Below are 19,233 nucleotides of genomic sequence, written 5' to 3'. Positions count from 1 at the left end.
CCAAGGCGAGTGGCTGCCATATTCTCAGTGCAGCTCCGCCCACTTGTCTATAGGCTGACCTAGTGCATCTGTGATGTTTCGTTATTTTTAAAATGTTTAGGTTGAATATGGACTTGGGGTGGCTTGCTGGAGAGAGGGGAAGTTGATGGAGCTTCATGAGGGTGGTGGTCAAATACTCTTGACATTCCTTAAACTTGACACTGATCCAGAGGCGGGAGGGGCTGGGGGAGGGGACTCTGGGTCTGAGGGAGGAGGGGCTGGGGGCGGGGACTCTGGGTCTGAGGGGGGAGGGGCTGGGGACCTGGACTCTGGGTCTGAGGGGGGAGGGGACTTAGCTTCCTGTGCACAGGGACACCAGAGGAAGTTAAGAAATTCCATGGTGGCTACAGAATTCCTGCAATATGAAGAAGGGTGGGAGAATAGGAGGCTAGGAGAGAGGGGAAGATGGTGGAGCTTCAACAAGAGGAGAATGTTGACCAGTCGAGAATTCTGGGGGAGAAACTGGAAAGACAGGTAGGAGAGGTGAGTCCTGGGCGTCGGAGAGGCTCCTCTGTCAGCACCTTCTGAGGTTTGGCTGCCCGGGAGACTTGGATGGCAGGAGCAGGGCCGTGGCCAGGCTGAGTCACTGGGACACCTACCTCCACCCTTTCTGAGGCCCCTTCCCTGCCTTCTTGAGGACAGGAGACCACCTACCTGGGCTCCCAGCCCCCCAGCCTCCCCTGGGCCTCCCCTGGCATCCAGGAGGCTGGGGGCTCACTTTTGGCGGGCCCCTGTGGGACCCAGGTGTCCTGTCTTCCTGCCAGCCCTATACTTCCCCCAAACCTTCTCCTAGTTTGTCACCTGTGAAATGCCCAGAAACACTTTCCACCCTGAAGAAGTAGACGTATTCTCTCCTCCCTCCCTTTTACTCTCTTTACCTTCCCTTTCCCTCTTTCTCTTCTCCATTTTACCGATGAGGAAGACTGAGACCCAGAAAATGGAGAAAAATATGCCACTGGGCAGGGAGGCAAGGCAAGGGACCAAAAATCAGATACATTTTTCTTTCCTGTCTTCCTCTCTAAGGGTCTCCTCTCCTTCACCTTAGATCTCCAGAGCTTTTCCACTGTCTTTTTTCAGGTTATAAAAGTGCCTACCCACAGAAAAGTAAATGGAAGGAAGCAGGCTACCTTCCTATGACTACCACTGTATGCAGTTTGGGACACATGATTTCAGGTTTTATTTTGTGAATATTTTCATTTTACATAGCAAGGATCACATACGCATATATTTCTGTATCTTCCTTTTTTCATTTAACATCACATAGCATAAACATCCTTGCATAACACTAACAATTCTGCATAATTATTATCCTTAACAGCTTCATAATCCTTGTCTCAAGCTAGCCTATTGTTTACTTAAACACTCCACTGACTCTGGGCATATTCAGTGTTTCCACTGTTTTGCTATGATAAATATTGTTGTGATAAATTCAAACCTTGCTCCACATTTTGGATTTTTATTTTTAGTAGCATCTTCCTAGAACTAGAATTACTGGGTCAAAGGTGGAGAACAAGGGTCCTGATTCACATTGCCAAATCAACTTCCATAAAAATCGTATGAATTTACAGTTTCAGTGGCCGAGAGTGTTGGTCTCACTACCTCTTTACCAGCACTGAGGTTTTTGTGTTTCTTGTTTTGGTTTTAAGTCCCTGCTGATTTGATTGACTTACACACATGGCGTATTGTTGAGGTTTTGATATGTCTTTGAGGAAAAGTCAAGTCAAGTGTGACTGTAGACCATCGATGTCCTTATATCTGTGAATTTCCTGTTCAGGGTGTAGGGATGGAGAGATGGGAGTATGGAGAGATTAGCAATACTTTCTCATGGTGTCGTTTATCCAATAGACGTACTTGCAGACTTGGGTATAGACAGTTGGGTTGCTGGGTTGGCCGCAAGGGAAAACTCCCCAGGACACCAGGCCTTGCAAAGTACCTTTGCACATCAGTGGTCCCCCTGAGTCACCCCGGAGGGGACAAAGCAAATTAGCTTCAGCTTCAGAGTGAAGTCCCGCCCCCACTTCTGTCTCATACACCCCCACGGTTGTCAGTCTTTGTCTTGCCAGACCCTGGACTTCCACCCTGGCCAATGGGGAGAGACTCATTGTCTCTGGGGACCAATAGTAGAGCAGGAATTAGGGCCGTCATGGAGAAGACAAACCACGTTCTCTGAAGACATTGGCTTGAGCCCCGGCCAATGGGACCAATCACAGGGAAGGGGCAGGGCTTCCGGGGGGGTCAGAGCCCCATTTCTTCCCCATCTTTGAGGACTCAGCACCAACCCCTTGGGAGAAGGACCACTGTCTCCAGGGAATGGATACACGGGCATGAAAGAGAGACAGGGTGGTCTTGGAAATCAGGGGCCTAACCGATGACACAATTCATAAGGCCCAGTGCAAAATGAAAGTGTGGGCTCCCTCGCTCAGAAAGTATTCAGAATTTCAAGAGGGCAACAGGAGTGCTTTAAACCAAGGGTGGGACTCTCCTGAGTGTGGGACCCTGTGTCACTGTACAACTTGCACATTCATGAAGCCGGCCCTCACTAGGGGAAGAGAAGGATACCCCATTCTCTAGGACACACATTCCTGTCCCATCACCCCATCCCTAACACTTACCCTCCCACCACCCCTGACAGCTCAGGGTGCAGGTGAGAGCAAAAGGAGTGGGGCTACGGGGAGAGAGACAAGGAAAGGGAGAGAGTCACAGAGAAGAGGAAGAGAGGTAAAGCAAAGGATGGAGAAAAGAAAGGTGGAGGAGGAGAAGGGGGACAGAGAAACAGTAGTGTAGGGGCTGGAGAAAGGGGCAGAGAGGTAGGCAAATAAAAAGAGTGACAGAAGCAGACAGCCAATGGGGGCGGGGGTGGGTGGCAACACTGATGGAAAGAATGAAATGAAATTAGGTGTAAAGGGAGATGTGGGAAGGTAATGTTCAGAGACAGGGAGGGGGTTACAAAGAGGAGGGGAGAGACAGTTCTTTGCCCAGGAACAGGACCAGGACCCAAGTGAGGTGAGTGAGACATTAACTTCGGGCACACAGTCTCAGTAATTGCAATAAATAGTATTGTATTGCAATACCTTAAAATTGAGTTTAATATGAAAAAGTCCATGATGAACGCAGTATCCCAATTTTAGATAAAGGGTCAGTACAGGGCTGTGCTGAGACTTATTGAAGCCTGAGGTAAGTGGGAAATTCAGTAAGACTGATGCCTCTTCATTGAAAATTCTGACATTTTGTTCATCGTGGACTTTTGCATAGATTTTTAAAAAAATATTGCATTAGAATGTGATTTATCCTGATTACTGAGTTTTCTGGGCACCCTCTCCCCTTTAAAGTTTGGGTTTGAAGCCAAGGCTTCACTCGCCTTCCCCTAATCCTGGCCGCATGGTGCCCGTCCCCAGCCCCTCCCATTCATCCTTCTGCCTCACCCTCAGGGCCATACCGGCCCCCACTGGGCTGCCACTACTGACCTGAGCAGAGAAGGGGGTAGAGAAAGCTAGGAAAGCTGGGCCTAGGGTGGGGCGGGGGGGTGATGAGGGAATGCTCAGTGCCAAGGTCAGGTGCAAAGATTCTGGATAGAGGGGGAAGATGGGGCTCTGTGTTGAGATGAAGCAGCCAGGGGCCCAGGGCAGGGGAAGAAGGAGGTCTCACGTTGCAGGCATTGGTGCTGGAGTTAGGGATGCCAGCACACAGCATGGAATTTCCCAGCAAGTCCTTGTAAACCTTCCTGCAGTCTCCAGAGGAGATGATGTCGACATCTGTGCACATGAGTTTCTCTGGAAAGGTCGCTGCAAGATGAGGGTTGGGGGGGGGCTTGTCAGTCAGAGGCCTGGGACTGTGGACCCGTGGGTCCTGATGGGGAGAGGATGGGGGTCCAGGATCCTAGACCCTGAAGGAGGAGGGGGCTGGGGTGCTCAACATTAGGATCCTGAAAAAGGACCTGAGTCCTGGTCTCCGGGGTCTGAGGGGGGAGGGGTTCAGGGGCTGGGGCTCCTGGGTCACTGAGGGAGCTTCACCAACAGGGCTGGTGGTGGTGGCCCAGCCAGAAACGGTCCATGTGGTCCCAGGGGGTTCACAGCGGGAAGGCAGGTTGACTTTCTTCACAGCCTGGCCCGCCTCTTCAGCTTCAGCAGCATGAGGTCATTAACCTGGCTCTGTGTGGAGTAGTCGAGGTGGCGGAATGACATCGTGGCCCCGATCTTCTGGCCTCTTCCCAGGTATTCACCGCCCATGTGCACGTTGTACGAACTGGGAGAAGGGGGTGACATTCATAGAGTCACTGCGAGTGAGAGAGTGGGACAGGGACCTAGAGAGAGAAAAACAGAGATCCTGGGCGGTGGTGGTGGGGGGACGACAGAGACCCAGAGAGTGGGGAAGGCAGAGACGGGGGGCGGTGGAACAGAGCCCCAGAGAGAGGGGCAGAGACCCGGGGCGGGGAACAGAGACTGGGGGTGGGCAGGGACCCAGAGGGAGAGCTGGAAGTGCTCAGAGCACGCCTGCCCTCGTACGTCATCGTGCAGTGGGCAGCAGTGAGTACCCACCACGCGTTGCCCAGCACGCCGCCACAGTGGAGCTGGTTGCTGTTGAGCAGGGCCACCTGCCAGGCCTGGGAGCCTCTTAGACATGGGACTCCATCAATAATCCTCTCGCTGTCGCTACCCTGGACTGGAGAGAGACATGGAGAAAAGCATGGGGAGTAAGCCTCAGAGGAAGGCTGAGTCAGCAGCGGAGGGATTTGGAGACAGGGATGGAGACAGACAGAGAGACAGGGAGAAACGCAGAGGCAGAAATGGAGAACAGCGCAGAGAAAGCAGGAGATGGAGATGGAGCCAGACGGAGGCAGCCGGCTCAGAAACCCAGGAGGAGCACCTTGTCTGTCTGGGGGTGACGACAGAAGCTGATAAGAGAGACCCTGGGTGCAGAAGACAGGGCCTGGGCGGGGGGGCACAGAGACCCCAGGAGTCAGAAGGAAGCAGGAAGAAAGGAGGCAGGAGGCAGAAGAGTCTTGTCTTCTGAGGGAGGAAGCTGCTGCAGCAGGGGGAGGTCCTGACTCAGGGACCCCTTGGAGAGAGGGGCCCTTGAAGAGGGTCACTGGGGATGATGGGCGGTCCAAGGGTTAGGGCAGCCCTCCCAGACTGGCCCTCGCCTTCCTGTGTAGCAGATCCCAGGGCTAAGGACAGCAGTAGGGTCAGCGGGGGTGGAAGAAAGAATCCTGCCATGGTGGCTTCTCTGAGTCTCTCAGGGGCTGCCAGGCAGAGGAAGGGTCTCTTCTGCTGGGGCTGAGAAGGACAGAGTTCAGGAAGCCGGAATCCTGGCCCCCAGCCCCCTCCTCCTTCAGACCCAGGAGTCCTTCCCCTTGGGACCCAGGAATCTGGGCTCCCATCTCTCCCCATCCGTAAGTCTGTATCCCTAGTTCCTTTTCCCCTAAGAGACCAAAAATTCCAGACCTCCAGCCCCTCATCTGTCAGAGCCAGGCGTCCAGGCTTCGCACTGCCCCTCCCCTCGGGAACAGGAATCAGCTGTCCAGCCAACCTCGTTCCCCCACCCTAAATGAGGCCCCTTCTCACCTCTGGAGGGTCTGATCTGACGTGGGCCGCAGACTCGGTTGGGAGTCAAGCGTCTCCAGACCTGCGCAGGACGGCAGTCTTAGACCACGTCCAGCCCCCGTCCCCGCCCTCAGCGCCCTGGGGTGCAGGTGGAAAAAGCTCTGAGGCACCCTCTTCCTGCCTTTGTGGTTATCTCGAACCCCCGAGGCAGCTAAATCACTTGGCAGCACTCTACCTTTTCCACCCTCCCGCCCCTGCGCGTTCGGGGCCCAGCATCCCCGGTGGCCGCTACGGAGATGGAGACGGGAGCCCGGCGCTCCGGCTCGAGGGGCCGGAGCAGGGTTCAGGGAGCGGCCGAGCTCAGGAAATGCGCTTTGACTTGGGTCCTCCCTTGGGGCCATTTCCCTGCCCCAGTCCCCTCTCAGGGATGACCTAGAGCCCATAACGTAACTCTGACCAGCTTGTGATAATCTGTTCAGGCTGGAACCCAGTCACATCTTTGGAACCTAATATAGGCTATGAGTGAAAAAGAAAACGCTTTCCCTAACTCCACCCTGATAAATGCTTACCGTTATCAATATAGTCTGTGTTCTCGTGTGATACAGAGATTTCTATACATATTATGTATTTATAACAAAAACGTCTGTACTAAACATTATCTAATAGAACCTTTTTCTTTATAAATGACCTTGAACAATTTTTTCCTCCTAGTATATTTATCTATTTAAAAAATATTTGGAAATATTTATTTATTTGGTTGTGCTGGGTCTTAGTTGTGGCAGGCAGGCTCCTTAGTTGTGGCATGTGAACTTTTAGTTGCGGCATGCGTGTGGGATCTAGTTCCCTGACCAGGAATCGAACCCGGGACCCCTACGTTGGAGGCTCAGAGTAACCACCAGGGAAGTCCCTCCTCTTAGTGTGTTTGAATGGGATCTCCTTCCTTCTTAATGGTTGCATAACATTCCATACTATAGTTGTACCCTGATTTATGTAATCTGTTTCAAATTGGAGTATTTTTGGATAGTTTTAAGTATAATAATGCCAGGTGGAACTTCCTTGTACATTCATCTTCGCTAATTGTGTTCATTCAAGAAATATTTCCTGAGCATCTATTCTGTGCCAGCAATTATTCTGGTTCCTGGGGACACTGTGGTCAACAAAGCAAACAAAACTTTCTTCATACAGGCTCTTGTTCTAGTGGGTGGAGACTGTGAATACAAAAATAAATATATAACATATATAGTTTGTTAGATGTTGGTAAGTACTACAGAGAAAAATAAAAGCAGGGAAGAGGGTATTTAAATCAATGCCACCATTCAGCCATTTAACAATCATTTAATAAATATATTTTGTAATTCCTATGTGCCTCCAACTTACTATTATGCATCAGAAGGTCAAAAAACGTCTTTGCTACACCACCAGCCTGTATGAGAAAGTAACAGACCTGTATTTATTCCAGAGTCACCTTGCAACTAATAATGAACAGAAAGTAGAACTCTATTCTCAGTATATTTTCAAGGTAAACCAAGCAGTCACCCATGATTATTTTTCACATCTAATCTTTTAGGCAGTATCGACTTGCTTTGTTGCAGTTTGTGCTTTTTCAAAGCAAAAGCTCTGCATTAAAAATACAAGACTGAGAGAAATGTGCATTGAAAAGGAAAAAAGCAGAAATGTCATGTGGAGAACCTGGGAACAAGAAAGAATATCATGGGGATTGTCTGAGTCATAGTGTACCTTCAAAAGCTGAGTGATAGGTTTAGAGTTGCTCCTGGCTTCTTAATTATCTGGGCACTGTTCTAAACCAAGGATAGTTTACTCTATTCTATAAATAAAATTTAAAAAACGAGCAGGGAAGAGGGATAGGGAGTTATTGGTTTCCTCCACTCTCAGGGACCCCTGGGGTTATAGTATTAGGAAGATTCCACATGAAGATGACATTTGAACAAAATCTTAAAGGAGATGGTGGATTGATCCATGTAGCTACTTGGAGGAAGTGAGTCCTAGGCAGAGCAAATGGGCAGGTAAGTTAGGCAAGGGGCATGCTTAGAATGTTCTAGCAGGGGAGCCCTTTTGACTGGAGCTGAATGAGCAGGGGAACAAGGGCAGGTAATGAGGTCAGAGAGATAATAGGACTAGGATGACATAGGACCTTAAAGATCAGTGTAGGACTTTGGTGTTTACCTTGAGTGAGATGGGAACCATTATACTTGAAGGCAAATTCCTAAAAGCGGAATTGACCCCAACTTCTTTTTTTTAATTTTTTTTTTTTTAATTTTATTTATTTATTTATTTATTTATGGCTGTGTTGGGTCTTCGTTTCTGTGCGAGGGCTTTCTCTAGTTGCGGCAAGTGGGGGCCACTCTTCATCGCGGTGCGCAGGCCTCTCACTATCGTGGCCTCTCCCGTTGCGGAGCACAGGCTCCAGATGCGCAGGCTCAGCAATTGTGGCTCACGGGCCCAGCCGCTCCGCGGCATGTGGGATCTTCCCAGACCAGGGCTCGAACCCGTGTCCCCTGCATTGGCAGGCAGATTCTCAACCACTGCGCCACCAGGGAAGCCCCCCAACTTCTAAATCAGACCCCAAAAATGTGATTTGTTCCTCAGCCCTGAGCCCAAATCTTACCTCAATCCTGACCCCTCCCCCAACTCTATTTTTGTCCCATAATTTGGCCCATAATAGACATTATTGTTGCCTACTCAAACATTCATTCCGTCTGTCTTTCTATCAGAACCCCAATTTTGTTTGGATAATCTTTTATCCTCATCATGATTGTAAACTTTACTGCACCAAGCAGAAAAGCCATTTCTGCCTGCCAGGGATTGGTTTAGAAATGAACATGTGATGCAGTTCTGTCCAATGAGGAATGAGGGGAAGACCACTGGGGCACTTCTCGGAAAGGCTTTCTTATTTCCAAAAAGAGACACCGGAAGAATTCTCTTTTCTTCTTCAAGATGGTGCCCCTTCTGGATGTAAAATCTGGAATGGTGGAAGCCTTCCTGGGACTGGGGAGAGAAGTGGCTGGTGGACCAAGCCAAAACACCGCAGATGGTCAAGCAGAGAGATGGAGTGATGTAACAAGATTTGTGTTTTCTGGCTGCTACATGAAGGGGATTTTAAGGGGATGTGGAGACATGAGGAAACTATTGTTATTGTTCAGATGAGAGATGATGACTTGGATAAAGCCATTGGGGAGGTGGAGATGGTAATAAGTGGATGGATTCAAGATGCATTTAGGAGAATCAACAGGGCTTGGTGATGGATTGAATGGAAGTTGTGGTGAGTGAGACAGATGTTAAGGCTTCAAGGTCTCTTGCTTGATGGATGGTGGTACCATTCATTGAGAAGACACGGCTGGATACAATCAAGTGCCTATGAGAGAGTGAAAAAGACCTCACTCTTTTTTAACAGAATGCTGAGGAGGCAGGGGGCTGAAGAGAGAATCCAGGGACTTCATGCATAATTCTAACTCCAATCCTTACTCTGACACAATTCTCAACACCAATCTTTTTTTTTTAATAATTCAATTATTTTATTATAAGCCTGAATATCACCTGACACATATTCCAAAACTAAACAATGTTGTTTGGGAAACAGAATAAATAAGCATATTGAAAGATGGTAGTCTATCTTCTCATCCACCCCTAACGTTGATAAAGGATACAGTCAAATTATAGAAATTTTAAAAGGTAACACATAGGTTTCACTTTGAATTCTGACCAAGCTTGGTATCTGATGGTAGAAGACACATATACTAAAGGCTCAACACCGATATTGATGCAAGCCTGAGTCTTAACCCAAAACCTCAACTCGTACCCAACCCTAACCCTCAATTCTACTATATCCTTGACCAATTCTAAACTTTTACCTCAACTTGGAATCTAGTTCCTGACCAAGTTCCTGCCTCCAAATATCAACTCAGGCTAGATTTCACCCCTCAATCAACCTTAACCCTGACTCTTGACGCAAACCCTGGATCCCTAACCATGACCCAAACTCAACCTTGACCCAAACACTGAATGTCACCATAGCCTCTGTCCCAAACCTGACCACATGCACAACTCAGACTATAGTCTTCATCCCTGTCTTATTCCGGGAAGACCACATTGACATCCAGCCCATGAACCCATCCCCAGCTCACACCACCACTCTGACTCCAGTCCCGGCCCTACTCTTGTCTACAACCCAAATTCTACATGAAATCCCATCCCACTTCCATGCCAAACTCTTTCCCTCACCCCATCTTCATTTTTCCAACTCCATACCCCACCTGACTCCATACTTCCTTTCACACACACACTCTAAAATAAAGTTCACCACTTAACACCATACAGTTAATCCCACACTGACTAAGTTCAAGTGAAGTCCCCAAAACTTCTGAGACACTTACTCTCATCAAATCCCAAATCAGACCCCAGAATTCGGATCCCCGACCCCACTAATTCCACACCGGGACCCTGACCATGAGGGGCGTCAACCCTCTTGACTTGGGCTCCCAAATCAAGTAGGGGCAGATGCTAGGCCACTCGACCTCACAGCACCGTGAGCCAGCAATCTGTATCTTTCCCTCCTGGCTTCCCAAAGAGAGGAATTTTGGCAAGACTTCCAATCTGTTATCTGTTGTCCAAATCTTCATCCCTGGATTCTCTCTTCAGCCCCCTGCCTCCTCAGCATACTGTTAAAAAGAGGAAAGAAGCTATGCTACCCTGGAGCCCTGCTATAGACTCCTAAATCACCAGAATGTCTCTTCTGCTGTGCTTGGCATATATGTCTTTCTTTTTTTTTTTTTAAGATTTAATTTTTTATTTATTTTGGCTGCGTTGGGTTTTTGTTGCTGCGTGCAGACTTTCTCTAGTTGTGGCGAGAAGGGGCTACTCTTTGTTGCGGTGCGCAGGCGTCTCATTGTGGTGACTTCTCTTTGTTGTGGAGCATGGACTCTAGGAGCATGGGCTTCAGTAGTTGTGGCATGTGGGCTCAGTAGTTGTGGCGTACGGGCTTAGTTACTCCGCAGCATGTGGGATCTTCCTGGACCAGGGATCGAACCCGTGTCCCCTGCATTGGCAGGCGGATTCTTAACCACTGCGCCACCAGGGAAGTCCGGCATATCTGTCTTTCTGTTGTTGTTGTGTTTTTTTTTTTGGTTGTGTTGGGTCTTAGTTGCAGCAGGCAGGCTCCTTAGTTGTGGTATGCATGTGAGATCTAGTTCCCAGGCCAGGGATCAAACCTGGGCCCCCTGCATTGGGAGTGTGGAGTCTTAACCATTGCACCACCAGGGAGGTCCCTGTCTTTCTGTGTTCTTAACTATTTAATCTGACTTTATTGCTAAACACTGGTCTTCACAAGCAGAGGAAATGTGTCTGGTGTTCAAAGGTGTTTTTATAAGCACCCAGCCCAAATCAGGGAGCATAGGAGGTACTTAAATAAATACTAGTTTGCAAACCACTGTCATCCACAGAGCAGTCAACAACCCAGTCCTTCCTTGTTCCCTGAGCCATTCAGCCACAGGGCGTGATAGGAAGAACTTGACCTCACAAGTCAGACAAACCCAGGTTTGACCAACCCTAGTTGCCCTCCTCGTGATCTCACGTAAGTGATTTAATTTTTCCAAGCCTCACTTTGTCCCTCTCTAAAGTGGAGGAAAGCAAAATCTACTTCTAAAGGCAAGTGGAAGAATTAAATAATATTGGCTGCCTTACCTCATCCTACCAGGAATGAGGCAGCTTCCATTTCTTATGCATCTACTATGTGATGTGTCGGATGCTCTGCAAACCACATCTCTATTCGTCTCATGGGACCAAGCGAGGACTGTCTTCCCCTTTTTATAGATGACAAAAGGGAAGCTTAAAAGAAGCTAGAACCCTTGTGCAAAATCAACAGCTAAGGAGGCAGAAGGGTCAGAATTCGAATGCTGAGGATTGCCCATAGTCTAACCATTGTACAAACCCACAATCTGAGAAGGAAGTTTCCCTGGGACACTGTCACATATGCTCAGAATCTCTTTTGGCTAAAAATGAACTCGGAACCCCATAGGCTTATTATTAATGAGGCATGCCCCCACGTTGACTAGAGCCCCAAATCCCCAGCCCTCTAGTGCCCTTTGGGTTTAGTCCTGTTCCTAAGTCCCACCCAGACACCCAGCTTCATACTTCCTTTGCACACAGACTTATGTCCTGATCCTTTGCCTGATGACTCATCTTCCAGCTCATGATCACACCTGAGAACTGGTATCTTGCTGTCCTGCAGCTGTGCCTTACCCTGAGGGATCCGGGACATTGAGATTCTGGAACCTCCTGATTCAGCCCCTTGGGTTCTGAAGGCCCATTGTTTCTGACTTCCAGGATTCCATTCCCCCCTTTTTTCAAGAACAGCTCCCACTTCTTTTGGGAATCTGCCCCCCTCATTTCATATCGTTCTGGTGAAACTGTCAATCATAGTTTTCCAAACCCTCCCACCCACTGGGATGGACGCACGACCCAGCCAAGCCAACAAGATCATTGTTTCCTCCCTAGAAATAATGATTAATCCAGTGGGTGGGCTCATTTCAAGCTGGACCAATCAGAATTCTTCCCTGGGATTAATATCAAGATGTTGGGAGAAAAGAGATCTTTGTTTCTGCTGGGTTTGCTTAACTGGGCTGCTATGTTCCCTCCATGTGACGAAGTTTGTCTACAGAGGCTAGAATGAGATCCACAGGAGAAGGAAAGAGGCAAGCAGAGATGAGAAAGAGTTCACACATATGAGAGAGAGAAACAGAGACAGAGAGAAGCAGGCAGAGTGACAGAGAGAGAAATTGTCACAGAGAGACAGAGATGATTGGCTTAAGTCACCAATACAGGTACTTGAGACTCATACCCATGTCACTTCTTCTAACATTGTGAATCATCTCCAAGGCCTTCCTAGGCACCTGCACCAACCAATCCCCTTTTACGCATAAGCCAGTTTGAACTGGGGCTCTGCCACTTGTATACAAAAGCTCCCTGATATAGGTGGGTCCTTCCAGCTTTTGTGCATGACTGGTGTTGTGATCTCCTGCCAGACTCCACAATCCATGATTCTATTCCTGAATTTCTGGTTGACCTTGGACAAGTCCTTTCCCCTCCTTGACCTCAGCCGCCCTCCTCCTTCATGCCATAAATTAATCTTCAAATCCTTTCTGGGTTCACATTCCATTGGGGATATTTAAATATCAGTTGGGTATTGGGATGTTAAGTAAAGTGTTTTTTAGGAGGAAAAAAGTACATGTGAATAGACGCCCACAGGCAGGCTCAGAGAAAGAGTCACGCCTTCGTGGTAGTTTAAATCACTTATATGGGGCAGTTCTTCTGAGTTTCCTCTGGCCAATCATCTTGCTTTGTCTGGCTCTGAGTCCATATTTGGTTTAATTCAGGGTCCTCCCCTGTGTGTGTGCATCTCTTAGCCAAGATGGAATCCAGCGCACAGACCTGTGGGAAGGTCGACACCACATATTATGGGGTGGCGCCCCCTCCTTTTTCGACCTCTAAGGAGCCTTTCTGTACATGTGTAGTTGGGAGGTCTCCTTGACCTCGAGAATGAGAAATATGTGGTCTCCTTATCTCTTATCTGGGCAGGGCTCAGCTCCTCTCTCCTGCTATTGTCTTCATCTTGGAGTATCTGTCTACAGGGGACAAAATCCAGTGGCTCAGCCTGGGGACCTTCTGTCTCCTGCCTCAGTTTCATGGATGTTCATGGGTACATATTTAAGCTATTTCTATATTTCTTGCACCTTACTCTGCATATCTCACAATTTTTATTTTTTTATTAAAAAAATTTTTTTGTTAAAGTATCTTTTTTAAAAAATATTTATTTATTTATTTAGGCTGCACTGGGTCTTAGATGAGGCATGTGGACTTTAGTTGCAGCATGTGGACTTCTTAGTTGCAGCATGTGAACTCTTAGTTGTGGCGTTCATGCAGTATCTAGTTCCCTGGCCAGGGATCAAACCCGGGCCCCCTGCATTGGGAGCGTGGAGTCTTACCCACTCGACCACCAGGGAAGTCCCCATATCTCACAGTTTTTAAGGAGAAATCTCCCCCCAAAGCTTAGATACAGTTTAGCTGCTTAGAAAAACTAAACAAAAACCTGTTCAACTATGTCTTTCACAGGCCAGCCCATTGGATATTTGGAAATCCTTATGTCTTCTCTCCCCTGAAATTAACCTCCCATTCCTCCAAGTCCTTCCAGAAAAAAAAGGGGATCACTTTGGCCAGTGGTGATGGCCCGAATGGCCATGCAGGTCCTGATCTCTCTCGATCTCCCATCACACCTCCCAGCAGGGTTCAGACCCTCTGCCCCTCCACCCCTCTCAAGAGGGCCAAAGCACACACAGGCAAGGAGCCAGGCTGATGTTGTGAGTTTACTGAGGGAGATCTAGAGCTCATCTTGGGATCAGCCCTTTCTGCCCGTGGTCTTAATCCAGTCCAGATAGTGGCAGATGTTGGTGTAGACGCCAGATCTCTCAGGTCGCCCATAGAGGTCTGATCCCCAGGATGTGATGCCCTGGAGAATGCCACCACATACCAGTGAGACCCTGGAATCTCCCTAGAAGGCGAGAATAGAAGACTTTCCCCGAAGATGCCCTGCTGTACCAGTATTAAGTACCAGCTTTGTAACGTGATTGGGTCCCTTGGGATAAGAGCATTGTATCCTGGGACGAATGGTGAGAGAGAGCGGTGGGGCTTCCATGTGCAGGGGATGCAGACAGGATGTCTAAGGGCAGTGGAGGAAATCCTTACCAACGAGGGAAGAGAATGCTGTCTGTAGGGTACAATCCAGAGAGAAGAAAGTAGGAATTACATGGAGGGGACTGAGTTCCTCCATTCCTGGCCAGTCTTGAAGAGATCATTGAGTCCAGTTACAAAACATAGGAGAAAGGAGCAGGGTTCTTTTGGATACACACACACCCAAGGGACAGTGGCGGGAGTATTTGGGAAGAAACCATTGTCTCTAGGGAATCCTCCAGAAAGATTAGATTCCATGGCCGGATCACTAATGGAAATGATTCTATTCCTGGCCAATAGGAAAGGAAGCGTTGAAGCATTGTCTTCAGGGACCAATCATAAGCAAAGGGGGTGGGGCTTCCATGAAGGGGACAAATCCAAGGGGAGCCGTGAGGACTGAAGTTGCAGCCAATAGGAAAGAGAGTGTTATACCTACGGCAAATCTCCAGATGTGTCACCTTGGGGTTGGGGAGCTCACTGAGGGAGCATTGAAGTCAATGGCGCCATTCCCTGGCCAGCTGGGAAGACAGCATTGTTCCCCAAGGAACCAATCATAGGAGAAAGCAATCATGCTAGGGAACCCAGTCAGGACTCGAAGAAAAATAGCTGACTACCTGATCATCGATAAAGTCAGCACAAACTCCAGGCACTAACACTGAGAAAGAGGGCAGGGAGCTTGCGTACCCTCTAGACTCAGACTCTCTCCTTCATGGACTTATGCCCTCACTCCCTTTAATCCCCACCCTGCAGGCAAGCGTTCCCAAGAAAGCAACAAGGACAATTCAGTTATTCTGATTCCTGTGCTGTGTAACCTGCAGGGAGAGTGTGCCTTCTCTGAACCAGCTTTTCACTCTGTAGAGGTAGGTGTGCTGACTCTTGGGGAAAATCCCACTGCCAAGCCCCAGTCTCTACAGTGAGAGTGAGGGAAGAAGAGAGTTTCAGAAGTCACTCACCTGGCATGTATCAGCCCCACTGCTTTCATTTGCACAGACCATACTATCTGTGACTTGCCCAGGGTAGGCGTCTTCACACTGCTTCTGAGGAATAATTTTTACTTCTGCGCAGCTGAGGGTATCAGGAAAATTCTCCGAGGGGGCAGAGGTTGCAAGTTCCCAGAGACAGCAACACTTTTCCCTCCATCCCTGTCTGTATCTAACCTCCCTTCTGTGTATCCACAGCTGCACAGGGTTTTCTGACACATTTCACAGGGCACATCACTTCTCACCACATGAAACAAAGCCATGGCCCCTGCTGTTTCTTCTTCTCCACCTAAAGAAGGACCTTTGGACCCTACCTTTTGTTTCTTGCCCTGAGTTATTTTCAAATTAAGGATCAGGTGACTGGGGGACATGGATGTGCCCCCTTGGGACACCTCTGACCCTTTCTAATCTTCCCATTCCCAGACCACCAGGTCTTCAATCTCAGCTAAATCCTACTTCTTCCAAATATCACCTCTTTCTAGAAGCCTTCCCTGACTATTCTAATTAAAACAACACATCTCGGGATTTCCCTGGCCGTCCAGTGGTTAAGACTTCTTCCAATGCAGAGGGTGTGGGTTTGATCCCTGGTCGGGGAGCTAAGATCCCACATGCCTCAGGGCCCAAAACACCAAAACATAAAACAGAAGCAATATTGTAACAAATTCAATAAAGACTTTTTAAAAAATGGTCCATATCAAAAAAAAATCTTAAAAAAACCCCAAAACACCACCTCTCCATCACTCCCTATTCTCTTCCCCTCTATGATATTCCATTATAGCACTTGACTCTACCTAATATTTCATTGTATATGTATTTGTTTATTGTCTATTTCCCCACTTAGCATGCAACTCCATAAGGCTTTGTACACTACAGTACCTGGGGCATATCAGATGCTCACAAAATTAGTGTTGAACTGGTGATTGACAGTGGAATTAATCTTTCTTATTAACCTTTGAAGAATAGACTCGAGAGGGAAAAAATTCTACCTGGTACCTCTATGTGCCAGAAGCTATAGGCCCACAATCTCATTTGACCCTCACAACAGCTCTTTGAAGGAGGGATGCTTTCATTCCTTCATCTATGCATTCTTTCAACAAATGTTTATTGAACACATACTGTATACCAGTCACCACCCTGAACACTAGGAACACACAATGAAGAAAATAGATATAACCTGAGCCCTCATGGAGCTTAAAAATCTATTGGATAATTATCCCAGTTTTGTAGATGAGGAAAGTGAGGTCAAGAGGTGGGAAGGGACTTGCCCAGAGAAAAGGGGCAGAGCCACGGTTTGAAATGACCTGCCTGATTCATGAGCAGCTAGGTTTCCACAGCATGCCATTGTTTTCTTAGGAGTCAGACAGGCAGGGACCTGAATCCTGACTTTGCTTTCCTGGCGAACTACATCACCTCTTTGAGCTGAGCCCCAATGTTTTCATTGTGAAGCAGGGCAAAGGGCTACCTGAACTCTGAAGCCCCAGAGGGAGGACCTCCATGGAGGTCCAGACTTTTGGGTCCAGAGTGAGGAGGGAACTGGGGACCTAGACTGTGAGTCCTGGAGGAGGAAAGGCCTGGACTCCTGGGTGTGAGGGGATCTGGGGCGAGGAATCTTGGGTTCAAGAGGGAGAAGAGGGAGCCTGTTTTCCTGGGCCACTGAGGAGCCCATGTATTCCAAGTCTGTTGTGAAGACTATGTAAAATCCTGTACCCATAAAAGGTCTCATAACTCTCCACCTTAAAGGAGGGGTGCATTCATTCATCCACTCATTCATTCATCCATCCACTTTTTTGAGCCCTGTTAACAATCTGTTAATTTGTTTCCTTTCTCCCACCACTCCTGTTAATATTCCAGTCTTTAAGGTTTCTAACATGGACCCCTTGTGAACTTGAACATCACAATCACCTTCCCTTCTTTATCTACTCTACAGGCAAAGCTTTGCCAATGGCTTGGGGTCCACTGGGACAACCAGCTCCTCCTCTCCCTCCCACTACCTTGGGGGCTGGTGACCGAGCTCCAGCTTGAGATGGTGCACTTCTGGCCAACTTGAGGGCAGTGATCTGCCAGGTTGATGGGCTTCACTTTGGGCCCCAGGGATGCCCGACCACATAGTCGAATGAGCATCAGATCACGGTTGTGGTCTTCGTTGCTGCTGTTGTAACAGGGGTGTGGGATGGACTGAGCCACAGCCGTTTCTTGTTCTGACCCACCCTTATTCTGCAGACTGTGATCTCCCAGGCGGACTGTGTATTTCCTGTAATGATGGGGGTAGTTTGGGACCCAGGCAGGGATAAGGGCTCCCAGCCCCCTCCTCTCTAAGACCCAGGAGTCCAGGTCCCCTCTTCTCTCAGACCTCCATTCTCGGGGACCCAGTCCCCAGCTCTCGCCTCCTGAGGCAAAGCCCCAGCCCCCTCTTTCCCCAGGCTCCAGCCCACCTCTGCCCCCGGAATCCACTCACAGTTTCTTACGGTGGGCTGCTGTGAGGACGCAGTTGTCATCTATGAGAACATCCCCATATATTAGCCGGACACCCTGGAACAAGGCCGTCTGCCAAGGCTGCTAATGGGGCCTGCGCTCCTGGCCCTCCAGCACCTTGGTCTCCTGTGCTCTCAAGTGTTCTGCAGCAGGAGGGAGAGGGTTAGATCACCATCCTCTGGGTCAGTGCAGGGGCCAGGAAAACCACTGTGGTTTCAAACGGATACACACACACACACACACACACCCTCCGGTGTTTGCCTCGCAGCTTGCACATGCTGCTACGCAGATACACATGTACACTCATGGAAGCCCGTGAGTCATCACACACAGAGTCACACACCTGAGCATGTGCCCACATGCCCCGTGCACTCCTGTGTGTATCTGTGCCCCCTCAGCAGGCAGCCCTGCTGGCTTCGTGCACTCCTGCAATACCAGCAGAACTCAACGCATTCCTACCTGCCGCCGCGTGCGCCGTGCCTCCGGCCACCCCACAGAAGCTCCCGCACGTAATCGCGTGCTTCCCATCTCCCCACATGCCACCACGTGCACCCTTTTAGCCACCACCATGGTATTCCCACAGGCTCAGGTGCTCCACCGATGACTTCTGGGCCCCCCCCCCGCCCCCCACCTGCCCGGGATTCCAACAGCAAGAGCTGGAACATCCAGACCCAGACTCTGCAGCAGGTGTGGGATGTCCCACGGTGGGGTCTGGGAGACAGAGAGGACAGGGCTGAGCGGAGGAGGAAGGAGACCAAAATCCTAGGGATCCTGGGATTGGGGAGGAAGCAGAGCTTCTGGAGCAGTTCTTCTGGGTCCCGCTGGAGGAAGGGGCTGGGGACCCAGATTCTTGGGTGTGAAGAAGAACAGGATGGGGCCCCAGATTCCTGAATCCGAGGAGCTGGGAGCTCAGGGGCTGGATTCCTACATTCCAAGGAAGGAGGGAGTTAGGATCCCCAGACTCCTGGGTCTGAAGGAGAAGGGAACTGGGAGCTGGGACTCCTAAGTCTTGGAGAGCAGGGGCTGGGGTGCTGATTCCTGGGTCTCAAAGGAGGAAGGGATCTGAGGTTGAGGTCCTGGGCCCTGGAGGAGGGGGCTCAGGGGCCTGATGCCTGTGTCTGAGAACTTTGGAATCTCACCTTACAGAATTCAGGGGGCGGGGTCACCTACTGATTCGGATCCAGAGGAAGAACACCACGCGTACTTCAGCTCTGCCTGCCTGGTACAAGATTCTGGAGCCTTTTAACTGGGACCACCAGCCTCCTGCTCCATCTCCTCCCACTTGGGGGCCGGCGGAGTAGCAGGGAACTGGACCCCTGGTTATGAGTGAGGAGAGGCTCAGGGGCTGAACGGAGAATCTGGAGGGAGGAGGGGTTGGAATCTCTTTTTTTTTTTTTTTAATTGAGGTAGAGTTGTTTTACAATGTCTTGTTAATTTCTACTGTACAACGAAGTGGGGTTCCC

General features: G+C 49.2%; 1 protein-coding gene across 1 annotated transcript; it reads right to left on the bottom strand.

The window, feature by feature from the left end:
- Positions 1–539: 539 nt before the first annotated feature.
- On the bottom strand, positions 540–18,416 carry KLK7 (kallikrein related peptidase 7). The gene is given in 9 exon segments (XM_082437996.1): positions 540–2,003; positions 3,685–3,821; positions 4,050–4,139; positions 4,142–4,281; positions 4,542–4,688; positions 5,170–5,404; positions 6,476–6,787; positions 17,290–17,549; positions 17,754–18,416. Coding segments are annotated over 7 exon segments (966 nt in total). The 5' UTR covers positions 6,537–6,787; positions 17,290–17,549; positions 17,754–18,416; the 3' UTR covers positions 540–1,847.
- Positions 18,417–19,233: the final 817 nt, after the last annotated feature.

This window comes from Balaenoptera physalus (genome assembly GCF_965194825.1).
Source record: "Balaenoptera physalus genome assembly, chromosome: 19".
Taxonomy (NCBI): domain Eukaryota; kingdom Metazoa; phylum Chordata; class Mammalia; order Artiodactyla; family Balaenopteridae; genus Balaenoptera; species Balaenoptera physalus.
The sequence above is the reverse complement of the archived record's forward strand: the minus strand, read 5'-3'. Positions and strand labels throughout refer to the sequence as shown.